Consider the following 16,063-nt stretch of genomic DNA (forward strand, 5'->3'; position numbering starts at 1 on the left):
CCTACTGATATTCATAATAAAAAATAATACTCTTAGAAAAAAAAAAAAATTTCATGGATTAAAATAAGATATCCGTCTCACAAAATACGACTCGTAAGACCGTCTCACACAAGTTTTTGCCTGATGAGTTTAAGGATAAAGTAGTTTTACATCTAATTCTTAATCAAGATAAATTGTGAGTTAAAAATAAAATATTTTGTGGAGCAAAATAACAAAAGCCAATTTGATCACCTCTAAGGCAAGGAGTCAAAGAGAGCAATGACTTTTGTGGGGGCTAACAAATGAAAGGCTGGCAAACACCTAGTGGGTCAGCTCGATGGCGATGTCCGATCAAATGAATTAAATGCCGTGGGGTAATAAATATTTATTGTTTCTTGCCGTCAAAAAACACAACCACTACATAAAATATTCATCGTATTTTTTACATTGGATATCTAGTATTTTTTTAGTGTGCTTCGACCATTAATTCTTCAATCCATTTGATTTATATATTTTTACTTTAAAATGTGATCATAACACAAACACAAATTACCATTTTATTAAACTTCCATAGGCATAGATAAAGGACAGGGAAATCTGTTTTTCATCATTGATGGGAACGTGCAATTGGAAGGTGAGTGCACCTCGATTCACAGAAGTGAACATGTTAGCCCAGTGACCACAACATTTTAACCTTGAATATACAGCATTTCGAATCATTACGGGTTAAATGGTCGTGCGACGTCCAATATCTTGAAAATTCTTGTATCGTCTGCCTCACAAATAAAATAGAAAGTGTTTCATGACCAAGAGCATGTAATTTCTCTGTGACAAGCTACTGGTTTCTGCCATAAAGAAAGATGACGTAGATGGTAAATCAACGGTCTAGGAGGGATGCACAATCGTAAAATGATGTAAATACCAAAAATACAATATCCATGCGATCTATAACTCACCGGTGTTTTCGATCAACTGGTAAATAGCAGCCACCAGAGATCATTGGCAATATATAGCTTGATCTATATGTGGTGGGATCTGCTTAATCTCCGTCCCTAGTTCTTGTTCCATCCTATACCTGAAAGATGAGAGACACGTGGTAACAAAAAAAAATCTCAAGAAATTCACAACCCAATAACTCTATTCCATATCAGTGACCATCAAAAAACAAGGAAGTAAAGTCTTACAAATTGAACCGATCCTCGAAGGTAATCAGATTGACAGCTAACCCAAGGCGTCCGAACCTTCCAGATCGACCAACCTACATGTAACATAAACAATTTATGAGGAAACAATTCGACAAGTATGACAAGTGAACTGGCCAACAACCCAAGCCACCATACCCTGTGTAGATATGTCTCCGAGTTTTTAGGAAAATCAAAATTGATAACAACATTGACAGCTTGAATATCTATCCCTCTTGTGAATAAATCTGAAATTTGATACACAGGAGAAAAATGAAAATAAAGTAATATACAGATACAGACACACACACACACACACACACACAGAGAGAGAGAGAGAGAGAGAGGACATCAGATAGAGTAACTAACAGGAGAGATCAAAACTGAATAGGATGAGATTAGAATCAGAACCTCACAACATAAGTAGCACTATTTCCCTACTGCTAGTACAAAGTCATAAGCAAGTGCCATGATATTTCCCTAGGATGGAGTTAAAGGTATAATGCAATTTTATGGAAAGAAAAATACTTTAAACTGTGGAGAACAATAGAAAATGGGTTCGAGAAATCCTACTGCAGAACGTACCCGTGCATACAAGATTTCTACAGGCACCATTGCGGAAATCATGAAATACTCTGTTGCGATGATCTTGAAGCATCTTAGCGTGAATATAGAAACAAGAAAAACCGAGTTCTGTTATTTTCTTGGCCAGAAGTTCTACTCGATGCACGGAATTGCAGAAAATGATAGACTGATTTATTTGAAGCTGCATCACAAAGACCACAGATTTGACAATCAGAACAAATTCATCACAGATGGCAATACATAAGCAACATATTATCTCTAAAATATAAGATAACAGGAATTTGAACCTTTGAAAATAATGTATTGAGGCAGTGAACTTTTTGTCTTTCTTCCACAAAAGCATAATACTGAGTTATACCCTTGAGGGTAAGTTCATCCATCAGGTTGATGACGTAGGGCTTTTTCAGGTACCTATCTTTGAAATCTTTTACAGTAACAGGAAATGTCGCAGAAAACATAAGAATCTGACGATTTGCAGGTAAAAAACGGATTAATTGCTGAACAGAAGGTTGAAACTCCGGTGACAAAAGCTTATCGGCCTGAAATTATTGACATGATGAGGACAAGATTAGCGCCCATGTTCTGATATGTCATGACGTTACATACACTTATTTTCTGAGTTCAAATAAGGAAGAATAAACATCCCAATAAAAAATATATATAATGTGAGATACCATGACCAAAGAAAGACCAACAAAGTCAAGTTAAATCCTCCCACCATAAATGAAGAGTTGTTCTAAAAAATCCAGGTACACCATTGGTCTCACTACACCAATCACAAGTTCTTTAAAGAGAGCTGACAAAAGTTGATGGAGAAAAGACAATAGTAAGATTGGTTAAATGAGGGATTTTTTAAGTTGATATCATTGTTATTTAGGAGACAAGATGTGTGCCTTATCAAAGAAAAACTTGCCAAAAATGATATTTTTATAATCTACGTGATTGAGATGAAGTTTAATACAATATTACATAGCAACAAAAATATATTTTAGAAACAATTAGGATTTAGAATTAGGAGGGATTGTCTCAAAATCCAGGGTGAGAATGATATCAGCATATTATGCTTATTCCACGTCTTTTGTGTTCCTCCATTATCAAGTAACATAATAAAAAACTTGTGGGCAACATCAATAGATTATACACACCTCATCCATTGCAAGCATAGAGCAATCTTTCAATACACAGATACCCTTTTTTGCAAGATCAAGAACTCTCCCAGGTGTCCCAACAAGTAAATGAACTGGCTGATAAAGTCGCATTATGTCATCTTTCAAGCTTGTTCCACCAGTGGTAACCATGACTTCAATTTTTAAGTGCTTCCCAAGTTCTTTGCAAACTTGGGATGTTTGGAGAGCAAGTTCTCTAGTAGGCACAAGAATAACAACTGCATCGAAACACAAAGACAGACAAGAAAGGTAAAAATTTGATCAATGCACGAAAAATATCTCAATCAGATATTTGAGAATCATATGATACCAAATTAATTTAGAAAATGTGTTCGATAAGCTTAAATGATGGAGCAAGACTCAAGCAATAGCATAATTATTAATTATCATACTAAACATAATCTTCCTAAGACCTTTAATAATCATTATTAAATGCAGTAACATAATGATATAAGGTAGTAGACTAGTTATCAGAAGGAAAAAATAACTGCTACCACTACATATTTGTCTTTACCTCAAATAGTCAGATTCAGTTCTCACAAATTATCAGGTTTTAGCTCATATAAACCTGACAAACATCATACTACAAACTAGGACTCAAAAGAAAGTGTGAAGATGAAAATATTCTTGGTCCTAAATGGATATTAAACCTTGAATAGCATTTTTATCTTGATCAATTTTTTCCAAAGCAGGAATGCAGAAGGCAGCAGTTTTCCCGGTTCCATTTTTGGCCCTCGCCAATATATCGCTTCCAGTGAGAGCAATTGGAATACTCTCCTCCTGAATGGGAGATGGCCTCTCAAAGCCCTTCTCATATATTCCCATGAGAAGCTCACGCTTTAAGAAGTAGTCTTCAAATTCATTTCCTTTTGTAGCCGTTACATCCTAAAAGACAAGTGAAATAGCATTCAGGAGCGAATTATACATATATAGATGCATGCAGGAAAATGACAAATTATAGATGAATGTGACACAAACAAGTTTCCATAAAATAATGCTGCTACTAAAGCGTAACATAAGAAGAAAAAATTATAGAACTTTTGATGCATGCAGCAAAATGACAAATTATAGATGAATATGACGCAAATGAGTTTCCACAAAATATTGCCACCAAAGCATAACATAACAAGAAACGATGATAAAACTTTTGAACAGCACATACAGATTTCGGGATGGTACATAATTGGTAAAGTCGTATCTACTTAAGAGACCATCCAAGATTCAGAGCTTTTGAAGCGCAGATTACAGAGTATCCAGTTGAAGTGGAAGCTCGAACAAGGATGAAAGTAAATTCAAGTGGCAAGATAGCCAGTTATGACCTACAAACTTTTTTTTTCCTTTTTAATAGTCGCAAAGAAACTAGGGCAATCCTGTTTGAGTCCAAGCAACATATAAAAGGTGATAAGGTTCCATCAATGACAAATTAGATTCAGAGGACAATAGTACATTAGAAAAAAATCCGTGGCTAAGTTTTCTGGCAAGCTTGTGTTGGTTCTGAAAACATGAATTTTCCTTCAATTTCTTTTGCGGCGTTTTCTCAAGGTAATGAGTGCTGCAAGCCACCAGAATCCGATATATCAAATGAAATTACAACTTCCACAACCATTAAAAAAAGTTACGTCATTAAAATTCAAATGAAAATCAATTCATCTGTCAAAGGTAATAAATATATACCCCTCTAATAGCTTAACCAGATACACTTATACACCTTAATGGGTGATGTTTGATCCACTTATTGATTGAAATTATTAAGGAGCTTTACCGGAGCATGTAAAATTGTTTTTAAAAAATGGCGTCTAAAAAGAGTATGGATATTATTCAGCTGAAACATATCAGGTTTTCATATAACATAACAAACAAGACAATCATTATCACAGCGAACTTGGGACCTTAGGTACTAGGAACAATCAAACAACGTTTAATATACAAAAATTTTAAAGAAATTGACAGGGCAGCACACACGCATGTTGGAAATCTAACCTCGGTTTTAAAGCGGGTGTCCTGAGGTGGTATCTTCAACCGGGCCTTCCAATCTTGTGAACTGGTCAAGAAGAAACGTAAAAATGACCAATATTTATATGGATATTGAGAATCATGAATAACAGTACAAGTTGGGGAGAAAAAAAGGGATGAATACTAAAACTTTCACAACGCCCATATGAGACATTTTCACATCCTCTGGAGTAAAGGAAAAAGGTAAAACATTTACTTTACCCTGCATTTAGTTATAACAGAGTAGATCTCTGTAAGATTTGACACTAAATTATGACGATTCGAGAAGAGTGTAACTGAATAAAAAAGAACTGAGGTAATATCATGAATAAAATGAATCATCTTTTCATGTCCACGCCCAAGTTAAGGTTATCTTATAGGACTATCAAAAAAAATAGGGGAAAAACGTGAACACGACCTCTATACTACTAAACAAGAGAGGTCTCGCTGGTAACAAACCGGAACCATGCAACCAAATTTCAGGCCCATAAGCGAACACAAAAATTGAAGTTATTTCATTAAAATTATATACCATCCCATTGACCTTATGGACCCACCAGAACACCAATTGCTACGGTACTTACAGTTTGTTGGATACTCATTTCAGCCAATAAACTATAGGGCTTGACAAAATTTTAAAGCTTATTCAATTTGTTTAAGAAGGTGTTTTGCAGAACTTATAAACTCTAAAAAACAGTTTATAAGTTGTTTTAGAGCTTATAAGCTTTCATAATATGTTTGGTAAAAAAATTGCGCTTATAAGCTTTCATAATTTGTTTGGTAAAAAAATTGCGAACAGCTTATAAGTTGTCAAAATAAGTTGTTTGATAGCTTATAAGTTGTTTTAAAAAAACTTCGGATACCCACTTTTTTCAAAAAGATCTTATTTTAATATTTCACTTTTCCAAAATATCATTGTATAACTTCTTTAATTCCCGCTTCGTCCTCCTCAGATTTTGACAAATTATTAACCTAACATATTACTTCTACTTCTTCTCTTCTGAGCACCACTTCGCCTAATCGCCCCTCCGTCTCATCATCTGTCGCTGTGAGTCCTCATCCTTGTTAATAGTGTGAAGTTTACTGGTTTTGTCGCTAAATAACTGTGTTTATTCTCGTCAAATCTGTTAATCGTTTTTGTTAAATCTCCAGAGAGTTTGGTAAGAGATTTTAGTTAGGTTATTGTTTTATTTAATCATTGGTGATTGTGTTCTTTTACAAGAATTTTTTGTTATTTTGTTGTTTGATAATTTAAGATTCTCAGCTTAAAAGCCCATCTTCTTGTGTTATTCATTTTTAGAATTGATTGTCTTTCTGTAGAATGACTTGTATTTGTAATATATTTTGCTTTAAATTTTTTTCAAGTGATCAGCATCACTTTGTTGTTTACGCTAATTCCAAGATATTCAATTATTGACAACGGTGTTAAGGTTTTATCGAGTAAATTATTAACTACAATTTTTTTAATCAACATTTTACTTGCACACATTAAAAATAATATTAATTTTTTCCCATGAGTTGACCTGTAAATATGAATTTCATCCCACAAGGGGAATGTAAATCTATGAGAAAATAATTATTTTTTTTTATAACTTGTGCTCATGATATAGAAAATAGGCTACTGCAAGAAATATTTAATCATTCAGGTGAAACCATTTCAAGAATGGTGGTGGAGAGGTTCAGTGGAAAGGGGATCGTTGTGGAAAAAAATAATTCATAGTTTATATGGGATACAGGAAAACAAGTGGGATTTGGGGTTGGCAAAGAAGACAACTTTTAGAAGTCCTTGGTAGTGTATTTCTCGATCTTACCAGACTTTTCATCAACTTATCAGGGGGGTGCCAAAACAGGGGAATATCATTCGTTTTTGGGAGGATGTCTGGGAGTGAGATAACTCGTTTAAAATAAGATTTCCAACTTTGTTTCGTATTTGTATTTCTAACAATAAACCGCTTAGTCATTTCATTGAAGTTGTCAATAGTGCGGGTAACGTTTCTACCATTTGGGACGTTAGATTTAGAAGAGATCTCAGCGAGGATGAGTTTCTTGAGTTCAACAACTTGTTTCGAGTCTTAGAGAGTGTCAGATTAGAGATGGGTACTGAGGATGTTAGAGTTTGGAGGAGGGACCTTTCAGGTTTGTTCTCTGTTAGATCTTTTTATTGCTCTTTTTTCCCTATTTCCATCTTTCCATTATTCGACTTCTTTAATACCATTTGGAAAGTACATGTCCCACAAAAGATTAAGATCTTCTCGTGGATCGTGGCCTTGGGGAAGTTACCTACGTGTGATTCAGTGCAAAGAAGGTGGAAGAATTGTGCTTTAAGACCGCAGTGGTGTTGCTTGTGTCGAGAGCACGAGGAGAATCAAGATCATATTCTTCTACACTGCTCCTTCACCACAAGGATTTGGATTAGAGTTTGCAACGAGCTGAGAATACAATGGGTTATGCCGAGGCATGCTAAAGATCTCTTTCATCTCAATTCAGGGTGCATTTTCAACAAGAAATACTGTGAATTCTGGTACATGATCATTCACGGCATATTTTGGTCCATTTGGTTGGAGAGAAACCGTAGAATTTTTGAAGACAAATCGGATTCTGTTGATCAAGTATGGGAAAATATCAAATTTAGGGTTGCATCTTGGATAACTACCTTGCAAAAGTTCAACCATTTATGCGTTTCAGATTTAGTGAGGGACTTCAAATTTATTTGGTCAAGAGAACTTTGTCTCCTTGTAATTCTGGTGTATTTTAAGGCTGTTGTTTGCTGTAATGCTGTCGTGGAATGCTCATCCACGTACAAATTGTATTGTCCAAATATTATAATAAAATTAGTTTTCTATCAAAAAAAAAAAAAGAAGATATTTTCAGAGTTTTGAAAGTTGTTGGTAAGCTAGCTGATGATATAATTAAACCTCATCCTGACTACAATGAAGGCAAAGGATACCATAAGCCTCAAAATCAACGATACACACCATTTTTTTATGTTTGTTATATTTATTTTGAATATTATATATTCATGTATTAAAGTTATTTAATATTTGTAATCTGCCAAGAGTTTATTTTCTAAATGATTAATAGGATTGCATTGGGGCAATTGAAGACACGCGTGTCGAGGCACGATTACCAATTGATGGCACACATGTCAAGGCACGATTACCACAAGGCAAAGCGATCCCATACATTGGGCGCAAAGCTTTTCCCACACAAAATATTCTTGCAGTTGTAGATTTTCATATATGTTTTACATTTGTGTGGGCTGGGTGGTAAGGACCTTTTCATGACAATAGAATATTTTGAGAAGCTATTTGTAGGCCGGAACTTAACTTTCCTTACCCAAAAGGAAAGAAATACTACTTGGTTGATGCTGGATATTCAAATATGACAGGATATACGGGTCCTTATAAAGTTGAAAATTTAAGGTATCATGTTGAAGACTTTCGCCGAGCATGTAGGAATTGTGTTGAATGTACATTTGGAGTTTGGAAAGCATGGACTATTTTGGCCAATATGTCTTACTATCATATTGATACGCATAGAGAAATTGTGTTGGCAACAATGGCCATTGACAATTTTATAAGAAAGAAAAATGTTTCAGACGAGGCATTCCAAATGGCTGAGTATGAAAGTTATCAACCATCTGCTGAACATAATACATCTACTACAAACTCTACGGTGGAAAATGAAGATAACCATGACAATGTATATTGTATGGCAGTGCGCGATTCAATTGCTATGGAAATTGCAAGAAGTGGATGATAATTTTAGTGATAGATTTTTTACGTTTTTTTAATTAGTAAGTCATGTGTTGGATATTTGGTTTAAACAATTTTGTAGATTATTTTTGTGTTATTTTGTTCTTGTGTTATTTATTTTTAGAATTGATTGTCTTTTCTGTAGAATGACTTGTACTTGTAATATATTTGCTTTAAATTTTTTCAAGTGATCAACGTCACTTTGTTGTTTTCGCTAATTCCAATATATACAATTATTGACAAAAGTGTCAAGGTTTTATTGAGTAAATTATTAACTACAATTTTTTTAATCAACATTTTACTTGCACACAATAAAAATAATATTAGTTTTTTTCCCAAAGAACATCAAATTTTGTAATTTTAAATATAAAATAGATTTATTTCTTACTATTAAAATTAAAAATTATTTTCAAATATATATGTGTAACTACTTACATTAATATTATACTTTTTTGGTAATTTTGAAAATAAAAAGATCTTATAATATCAAGCTCATTAACATCTTTGAATTTTTTAAAAATAAATTCATCCAAACACTTTACCAACTTATTTTTAAAATAAGACCTCTCATAAAACAGATGTAAGAGCTTGTAAAAATAAATTTAGTCAAACACGCTCTAAATCAATAATTGGCCTATAGTTCCTGAGAGTCTAACGATCATAACTCACATGAATATTTTTGTCTAAAATCCAATGCCTAAACTCCAGCACGTCAAATAGTTGTCCACATTACCACCCTTAACAGAAACACTGAGACATACCAAAAATAATAAGTTCCAACATGCTACTTCTTGTCAAGAAAAAAGAGGCATTTGGGCAAATTGATACATCAATACTCAGGACAAACGGCTAGAAATGAGCTAAAACCGATGTGAAAAATCAAATCACTTAAACCCTTTGTTTTGGTCCATTGAAAATCAATTTACCCCCCAAAATAAATTACTTAAAAAACCATTAAAAAAAACTGCACAACTTCAACTGGCGTCTAGGTTGAGCAGCTAAGCTAATCATGGCCAAGAATTCCCCGTAGATACAGAAAATACTAACCTGGAAGCAACACCCTCTGATTGCACGGTCTTTTCAACTTCCTCGAGGGCTGAATCAACGGGCGGTAGCTGAGTTCTTCGCAGCCATTGCTGTGGCTGAGAGTTCTGCAACACTTGATGGTTTTGAATATTCGGAGCTGGATTCCTCTGCACGTATTGTTGGGTAGGGTTTCTGGGTTGAAAACTAGGGTTTGCTCCAGCATTAAAATTCATTCCGCCACCTCGGCCGCCGCCCATTCCCGGCGGCGGATATCTCGCTCTCGAACTCATCACCCGGCTAGAAATACTAGACCCAAATTCACACTAAAAACAAACAGCACAGTTTTTACGCGTACAAGTATAACCGAACTAGGGAAATGTAAACTCGAATTCACAGATCGACTCCGCCGCTGATTTTCGAAACAAAGATTTAAGGTCTAAAACAGAGGGAATAACGAACGCCGTTCAATCGGAAAATTACTTATGTATTTTGAAAGAGCAAGAGGGCTCCAACGCCGCGGAGTTGACGAAGAGGAGAGACGGAATCAGGGCGTACACAAAATGGCGCGTGCGGAATTGAGTTTGCTGGAGTTATTATTAATATTACTAGTAACAGTCGTTTATACGAAAAAAATTTGCTCATAAATTGGGGAAAAAAAAATTCAGAATTATCTCTGATATTTTCAAAACTAGTATAAAAGAAAAAGATATAAAAAATAATAACAAAAAATGCAAATAAAAGGTGATTGAGTTATATTCAGTTTTTATATCATGCACACCTATGTGAACATCGATGAGGTGTCACTCACTTATTGGATGCGCAATTTTTCTATATTTCATCACATCCAATAGGTGAGTGACACCTCATCGGTGCTCACATAGGTGTGCACGGTAGGTGTGCAGGATATCAAAACTGGAGTTATATTTATGTATATGTAACTTGGAATTAAATTGAAATGATAAAAGATTTCATTTAAATTTTGGAATTTGATATAATATAAGGGTTAATGGTTGAACATAAGGTTGAAAGATGAACCAAGAAATAGTAAACACGAGGTTCGCTGTTAATTAGGAGGTATAAATTCATGTTGTAGCCCTTCAGCCTGCTTAGCCGATAAATGGTGTTTAAGATGTTTATGGGTGATTTTTATGAATTTTTGTTTCTGAAATTGTCCTCGATAAATCCTCTGTTGTTTAATTTCTATGGTATATCTTTTGTAATTCATTTTATGTTTTGTAAAATTGCCATAAATGAATCTTATATCCATTCTTATTGTGGAAATTAAATAACTCCTTTTATTAGTTCAGTAATTTGAATATGGTATATAGGCTGGAAACCAATAATCTCCATGTATGCGAAAGCCACTAAGGAAACATTTGGTAAAACAATGCCACATATCAAATTCAATTTACTTAACTAATAAAAAGAGGTATTTAATTTCCAGAATAAGAATAAATATAAGGTTCATCTATAGGAAACATTTTGTAAAACAATGTCACGCATCAGATTCAATTTGTATTCCAAGCCTCAGATAGTATCAGAGCCATGGAAATAGTTTTGGTTGATGATTTAACACTGTTTATTCAAATGAATATTTTCAGTATGAAAGAAACTGTTAAAAACAGTTTAAATGAAGAATATGATTTACCTGAAAATTTAGATTTATTAAATAAATAGACTATTCCTAAAATAGAATCTAAAATGATCTATAAATAAGGAAACATTTGGTAAAACAATGACACATATCAAATTCAATTTGTATTCCAAGTCTCAGATGATTTAATTTTACTTATTGCAATTATTCAATAGTTATTTTTAGTTTATTATTATTATTTGACAAAAACTTGTGTGAGACGATCTCATATGTTGTATTTTGTGAGACGTATATCTTATTTGGGTCATCCATGAAAAAATATTATTTTTTTATGCTAAAAGTATTGCTTTTTATTGTGAATATCGGTAGGGTTGACCCGTCTTACAGATAAAGATTCGTGAGACCGTCTCACAAGAGATTTACTCTTATTATTTTGTGACAATGGACTCTCGATTCTTTTTTTTTGCGCGCATTGATAAGCTAGGAGATAACGTAATGATTTTCAAACAACATCAGTCGTGTATATCACATTGGCAAAATCTTGTACGACTAAGTTGTCCGAAAAATGTTGATAATATTTATTTTATTATTTTATATATTTTTTATGACAAAATACTTTTGTAGGACTATATTACGAGTCAATTTTATGATACAGATCTACAACCTGACCAACCATGAAAAAATCTTACTTTAAATGTCAAAATTGTTGCTTTTCATAGTAGATATATGTAGGATCGGTCCATTTAATTGATATAAACCCGTGAAACGATTTCACAAAAGATTTTTTTAGATATTTTTTCATTAAATTTAAAATAATAATGTTTGTATAGTATCAAAAAATTTAATAATTAATTTAAAATTAATTCCATATGTGAATCCAACTGCGGAAAACGAAACCATTTCCTATCTCGGAGGAAGGTTGCCGCTCATAATTTCCGGTAATACCTACTAGGTATTGATTTCGAAATTGTGTAATTTACAACTTGTGATGCAATTCGTGAAATTTACGTGTTGATGACTTACGCATGCTTCTCGTGTGTGTAGAAATACGAGGATCCAAGAGATTCTCGACGAGGATAATCTAAAATGGTAAGTTAATCTGTAGATTTTGATATCGCGACATTTCTTAGGCTTTTAAGATTTTTGCCCTTTCTCTTGGTTTACAAGAACTGATGTTGTTTGCTTCTGTATTGCCAGTCGGCGCTCTTCAATTTCCATTCTTTCCTAACTGTAGTATTGTTAGGCATCTGTGCGTGCACGTATGTAAAGATTCAATTCCCGGCACTTCTTGAGCAGAGAACTGGGTGAGTCTGCTTGTTATTGTTGATTTTGCGGATTCAAATTTCTGCAAACCAATTATATGTTATGTGATCTTTGCAATATTTGTGTTTATTATCTTCCATGTAACATTTTCGATGGACAAATTTGGGGGATTTGTAAGATAAAGGTAATGCCAATCATCTAACGCTCAACTCATATAAGTTATAGCACTATTGTGGCCCTTGATTCACTTGCATAATTGAGCTAAGATTCGAGTGTCATTAGTACGGATGATAATTTGATAAACAATTATTCTTTTTACTTGCATTTGCTGAATTGTTTTTGATGTCTTATTTCAAATTCCGTTCTTGAGCCTGCATACTCCCTTGTGCTAATGATCTTTATATTTTAAAAAGTACAATTCCTCTTACAAAGATTAGGCGAACAATGATAACTTAAATATTGGTTGAGCCTGGTGATGGAGTAGAATGACTGGACTAGTGGACTATGACCAACCAATCAGTAACTTCAACAAGGTAAAGGATAGCTATTGCTTCACTGATCTAATTACCATGTCATTTACTGCTTCCAGGAGGAAATGGGTTGAAATTATATGTGGTAAGACTAACTTATTTTTTTCACAAACATTCTTCCTTGTTTTGGTCACTATCAATCGACACTCAGCAATGATTCTACCAAGATATTTGCGTCATTGCAATCTCAGAGTACTAACCATTAGAACGTTGTAGTAGTTTCGGACTTTTAGGACATAATGCCTAGGATAGATTATTTTTAGCGAAACTTAAGTTTCATAAACGATACCCTATATGTAAATACATCTGAGCAATTCAAAGTTTATCATACTTCATGCATTTGCTAAACGGTTCGCCCAGACGAAACTCAAATTCTAAAATGATTTGACAGTTTGTTATTTGCTGTCCTTTGGTGCCCATTGATGTAGTTCTGGAAATTATTTATGATAATGGTGGCTTATTTGTGATTATGGAGTTACAACCTATTAGTTCAGGAATTCTCCTATATGTTGATATCCTTTTGCTCTAGTCGAATGGCAATATATTTCCTGTTGTAGTTTATATTTTTTACTCTCTCATTATTTCTTCTACGATATATTGATGATCTTTGATTTTATTATTGGGCGTGTTTTTCTAAGTAAACACTTCTTCCTCACACATTTTTAGTATGGCAGGTTTCGAGGTGTTTTCTGGAAGGCTGCTAGAATAGGTATCGTTAGCTATATATTTTAATGTACAATACTTGTTTTGCGGCGACTGAATTATTTGATTTATGTGAGCAAACTTCAAATGTATCATAATATCATAAGCACGCACGATGATTGTTTACAATAGCTCGGCTCTTCAATTTTCTGGAACATCTGATATTAGACTTATAGATAATGCCTCGAGTTTTAGAACCACGTCAGATAATCTTTATTCTTGAGTAGTCCAGCCATCTTTGCCAGGATGGTTCTCAGTTGCTTAATTGTTATATGCTTCTATGTGGGAGCAACATTGATAATAACCATGCGATGTATCAACAGAAAGATGAGGATCACTTGCTTGTTTGTTTTTATTTTCCTTTTGATATGATATCCGTGCTCTATGAATTGTAAAACATTATAGTAAGAGATATGTTTAGTGAGCTTTTCTCATGAATATTTGGTTCTTGTCTTTTCACCAACTTTCAATTTTTTCTACACAAATTCAAACTGGATTCTACTCCCTGCAACAGGTGAAAGACTGAGCCCTTGGGTGGCTGTAGGATGCTTCACTATGGGTGTTTCAATAATCTTTTTTTGAATAGGATCTGTGTGCTTCAGAAGTAAGCTCCGATGACCAGATTGATTTTGCATTATTAAATACTCTGTTGTGTTTTGTAGTAAAAAGTTCTGTTCAGAGTTTATTTGGACGACACAAATACCATATTTAATGATGTCTTTTGTCCAGTTGGTACTAGTTTCATGAATCATCATTTTTTTTATTATCATTATTCAGAATTTAGGATCAAAGTTGCAGTTTCTTGGTGTCTCTTGTAAAACTTGGTTTCTTTCATTAATACTAGAGAATAATACATGCAACTCACTCATGTGCCCGCATTTTAAGTGGCTTTGCCAAGTTTTTTTAAATGCATTATAGTTTAGGGTGAAAATTTAATAAAAATTAAGAGTAGTTTGGTTTTAAAAATGATGCATCAAGATGTTAGATTTATTTTTTACTTTCACCTGTTGTTTGATAATAGTTGCTAGTAAAGATCTATGCTCTGAGTAAATTAATGAAACAAGAATTTTTTTCTATTAGAAAGTGACACACCAAGAAACTAAATTGATTTCTATAAGCCTCCCTTACTTAATATATAACTAGCGATTTGGCACACACGTTGCATGCGTAATATATTAAAATATTATATGTTACACATATTTTGTTTATCAAGTGTAGCTATGATATTTACAAAATTAAATATGACATGAGATCTAGTAAGATGAATTTTCTATAATTATGAAATCTGAAATTTTTAAAACATTTTATAATATGAAATAAAAAAATAAACAAATAATAATTTAATAAATAAATGAAACACAATCATATTTCTTGTTTGAAAGAGTTAAATTGAAGAACAAAATTATATTCATTATGATCAAATGTGTGATGGGTAATTTCGGAATTAAAAAAAGCTTTACCAAAAGTTAGTTAAGTATTAGGGCATATCCCTTAATTAATTGTATAGATGATAAGTATAGATGGATAGATAGATAAAGATTCAGGTTTATTTATATTTATCAACTTCTGTAATGGAACCCCGTGAGATGCCATCCAGCAAGCCTGTCTGGATTGAAGAAAGGCCCGTACATGCTATTTTCCATTCTGAGGTTTTACCTGCCTGTTAGTTGGCCTATAACTTTTTTTTTGAAAAAAACTTGTTTACTATATTCACATCTGTAGATGAAGGTTTCTTGATTCATGTTGTTGAAAGTACTCTTCATTGTTTTTGAGTTCTACTTCTTTCCTTGTGATAGCTACTGCCTTTTTCTCAATGCTCGTGAGTCATTTGGAATTGGCTGTAAAATTTGAGATTAGAGCTGACAATTTAGCAACTGATACCTTTATATTTTCACTTAAATGTTCTCCAGTGAAGTAGAAGTTGGAAATCGGTACATGCAATTGTAGATTAATTTGAAATAAATTACGGCATTTTAGTAAATTGAACATTAATCTTGAACATCCTAATCTGAAATTAGTACATTCAATCTGTTTAGCAAGGAATATTTTCAGGTTTTTATTCCCCACCACTAATTTCTAGTTTCATTATTTGCTTGGATTGCTCACCATAAGTAGAGATGTACTACTTGTATGGTCCGGAAAGAGAAGAATTCTGATACACGTTTCAAAAGATACTGACCTATGTTTTGTTTTGTTTTGTTCATGAACTTGGTTATCGTTGTCTCATATATCTCCAGAATGCGTGCTACCATCACAAATTATGCTGTCTCATGCATCTCCTAAAATGTGT

The 16,063-nt window shown here is 33.4% G+C and overlaps 2 protein-coding genes across 3 annotated transcripts; one reads left to right on the forward strand and one right to left on the reverse strand.

The window, feature by feature from the left end:
• Positions 1–521: 521 nt before the first annotated feature.
• Positions 522–10,267, reverse strand: LOC140988209 (DEAD-box ATP-dependent RNA helicase 6-like). The gene is made up of 10 exons (XM_073457199.1): positions 9,706–10,267; positions 4,892–4,952; positions 3,562–3,796; positions 2,891–3,129; positions 2,033–2,284; positions 1,746–1,926; positions 1,320–1,408; positions 1,164–1,237; positions 936–1,054; positions 522–824 (listed from the first exon to the last, which is right to left on the reverse strand). The coding sequence occupies exons 1-9, from the start codon at positions 9,972–9,974 to the stop codon at positions 976–978; spliced, it is 1,479 nt and encodes a 492-aa protein (XP_073313300.1). The 5' UTR covers positions 9,975–10,267; the 3' UTR covers positions 522–824; positions 936–975.
• Positions 10,268–12,112: 1,845 nt separating this feature from the next.
• LOC140987158 (uncharacterized) lies at positions 12,113–14,511 on the forward strand. 2 transcript variants are annotated; one of them, XM_073455565.1, is made up of 5 exons: positions 12,113–12,230; positions 12,323–12,367; positions 12,476–12,582; positions 13,746–13,780; positions 14,288–14,511. In XM_073455565.1, the coding sequence occupies exons 2-5, from the start codon at positions 12,365–12,367 to the stop codon at positions 14,353–14,355; spliced, it is 213 nt and encodes a 70-aa protein (XP_073311666.1). In that variant the 5' UTR covers positions 12,113–12,230; positions 12,323–12,364; the 3' UTR covers positions 14,356–14,511. The 2 variants fall into 2 exon arrangements, with proteins under 2 accessions (XP_073311666.1, XP_073311665.1); XM_073455564.1 differs by having other exon boundaries at positions 12,149–12,216.
• The last annotated feature ends 1,552 nt before the right edge of the window (positions 14,512–16,063 follow it).

This window comes from Primulina huaijiensis, chromosome 11, assembly GCF_012295235.1.
Source record: "Primulina huaijiensis isolate GDHJ02 chromosome 11, ASM1229523v2, whole genome shotgun sequence".
In the NCBI taxonomy this organism is placed as follows: domain Eukaryota; kingdom Viridiplantae; phylum Streptophyta; class Magnoliopsida; order Lamiales; family Gesneriaceae; genus Primulina; species Primulina huaijiensis.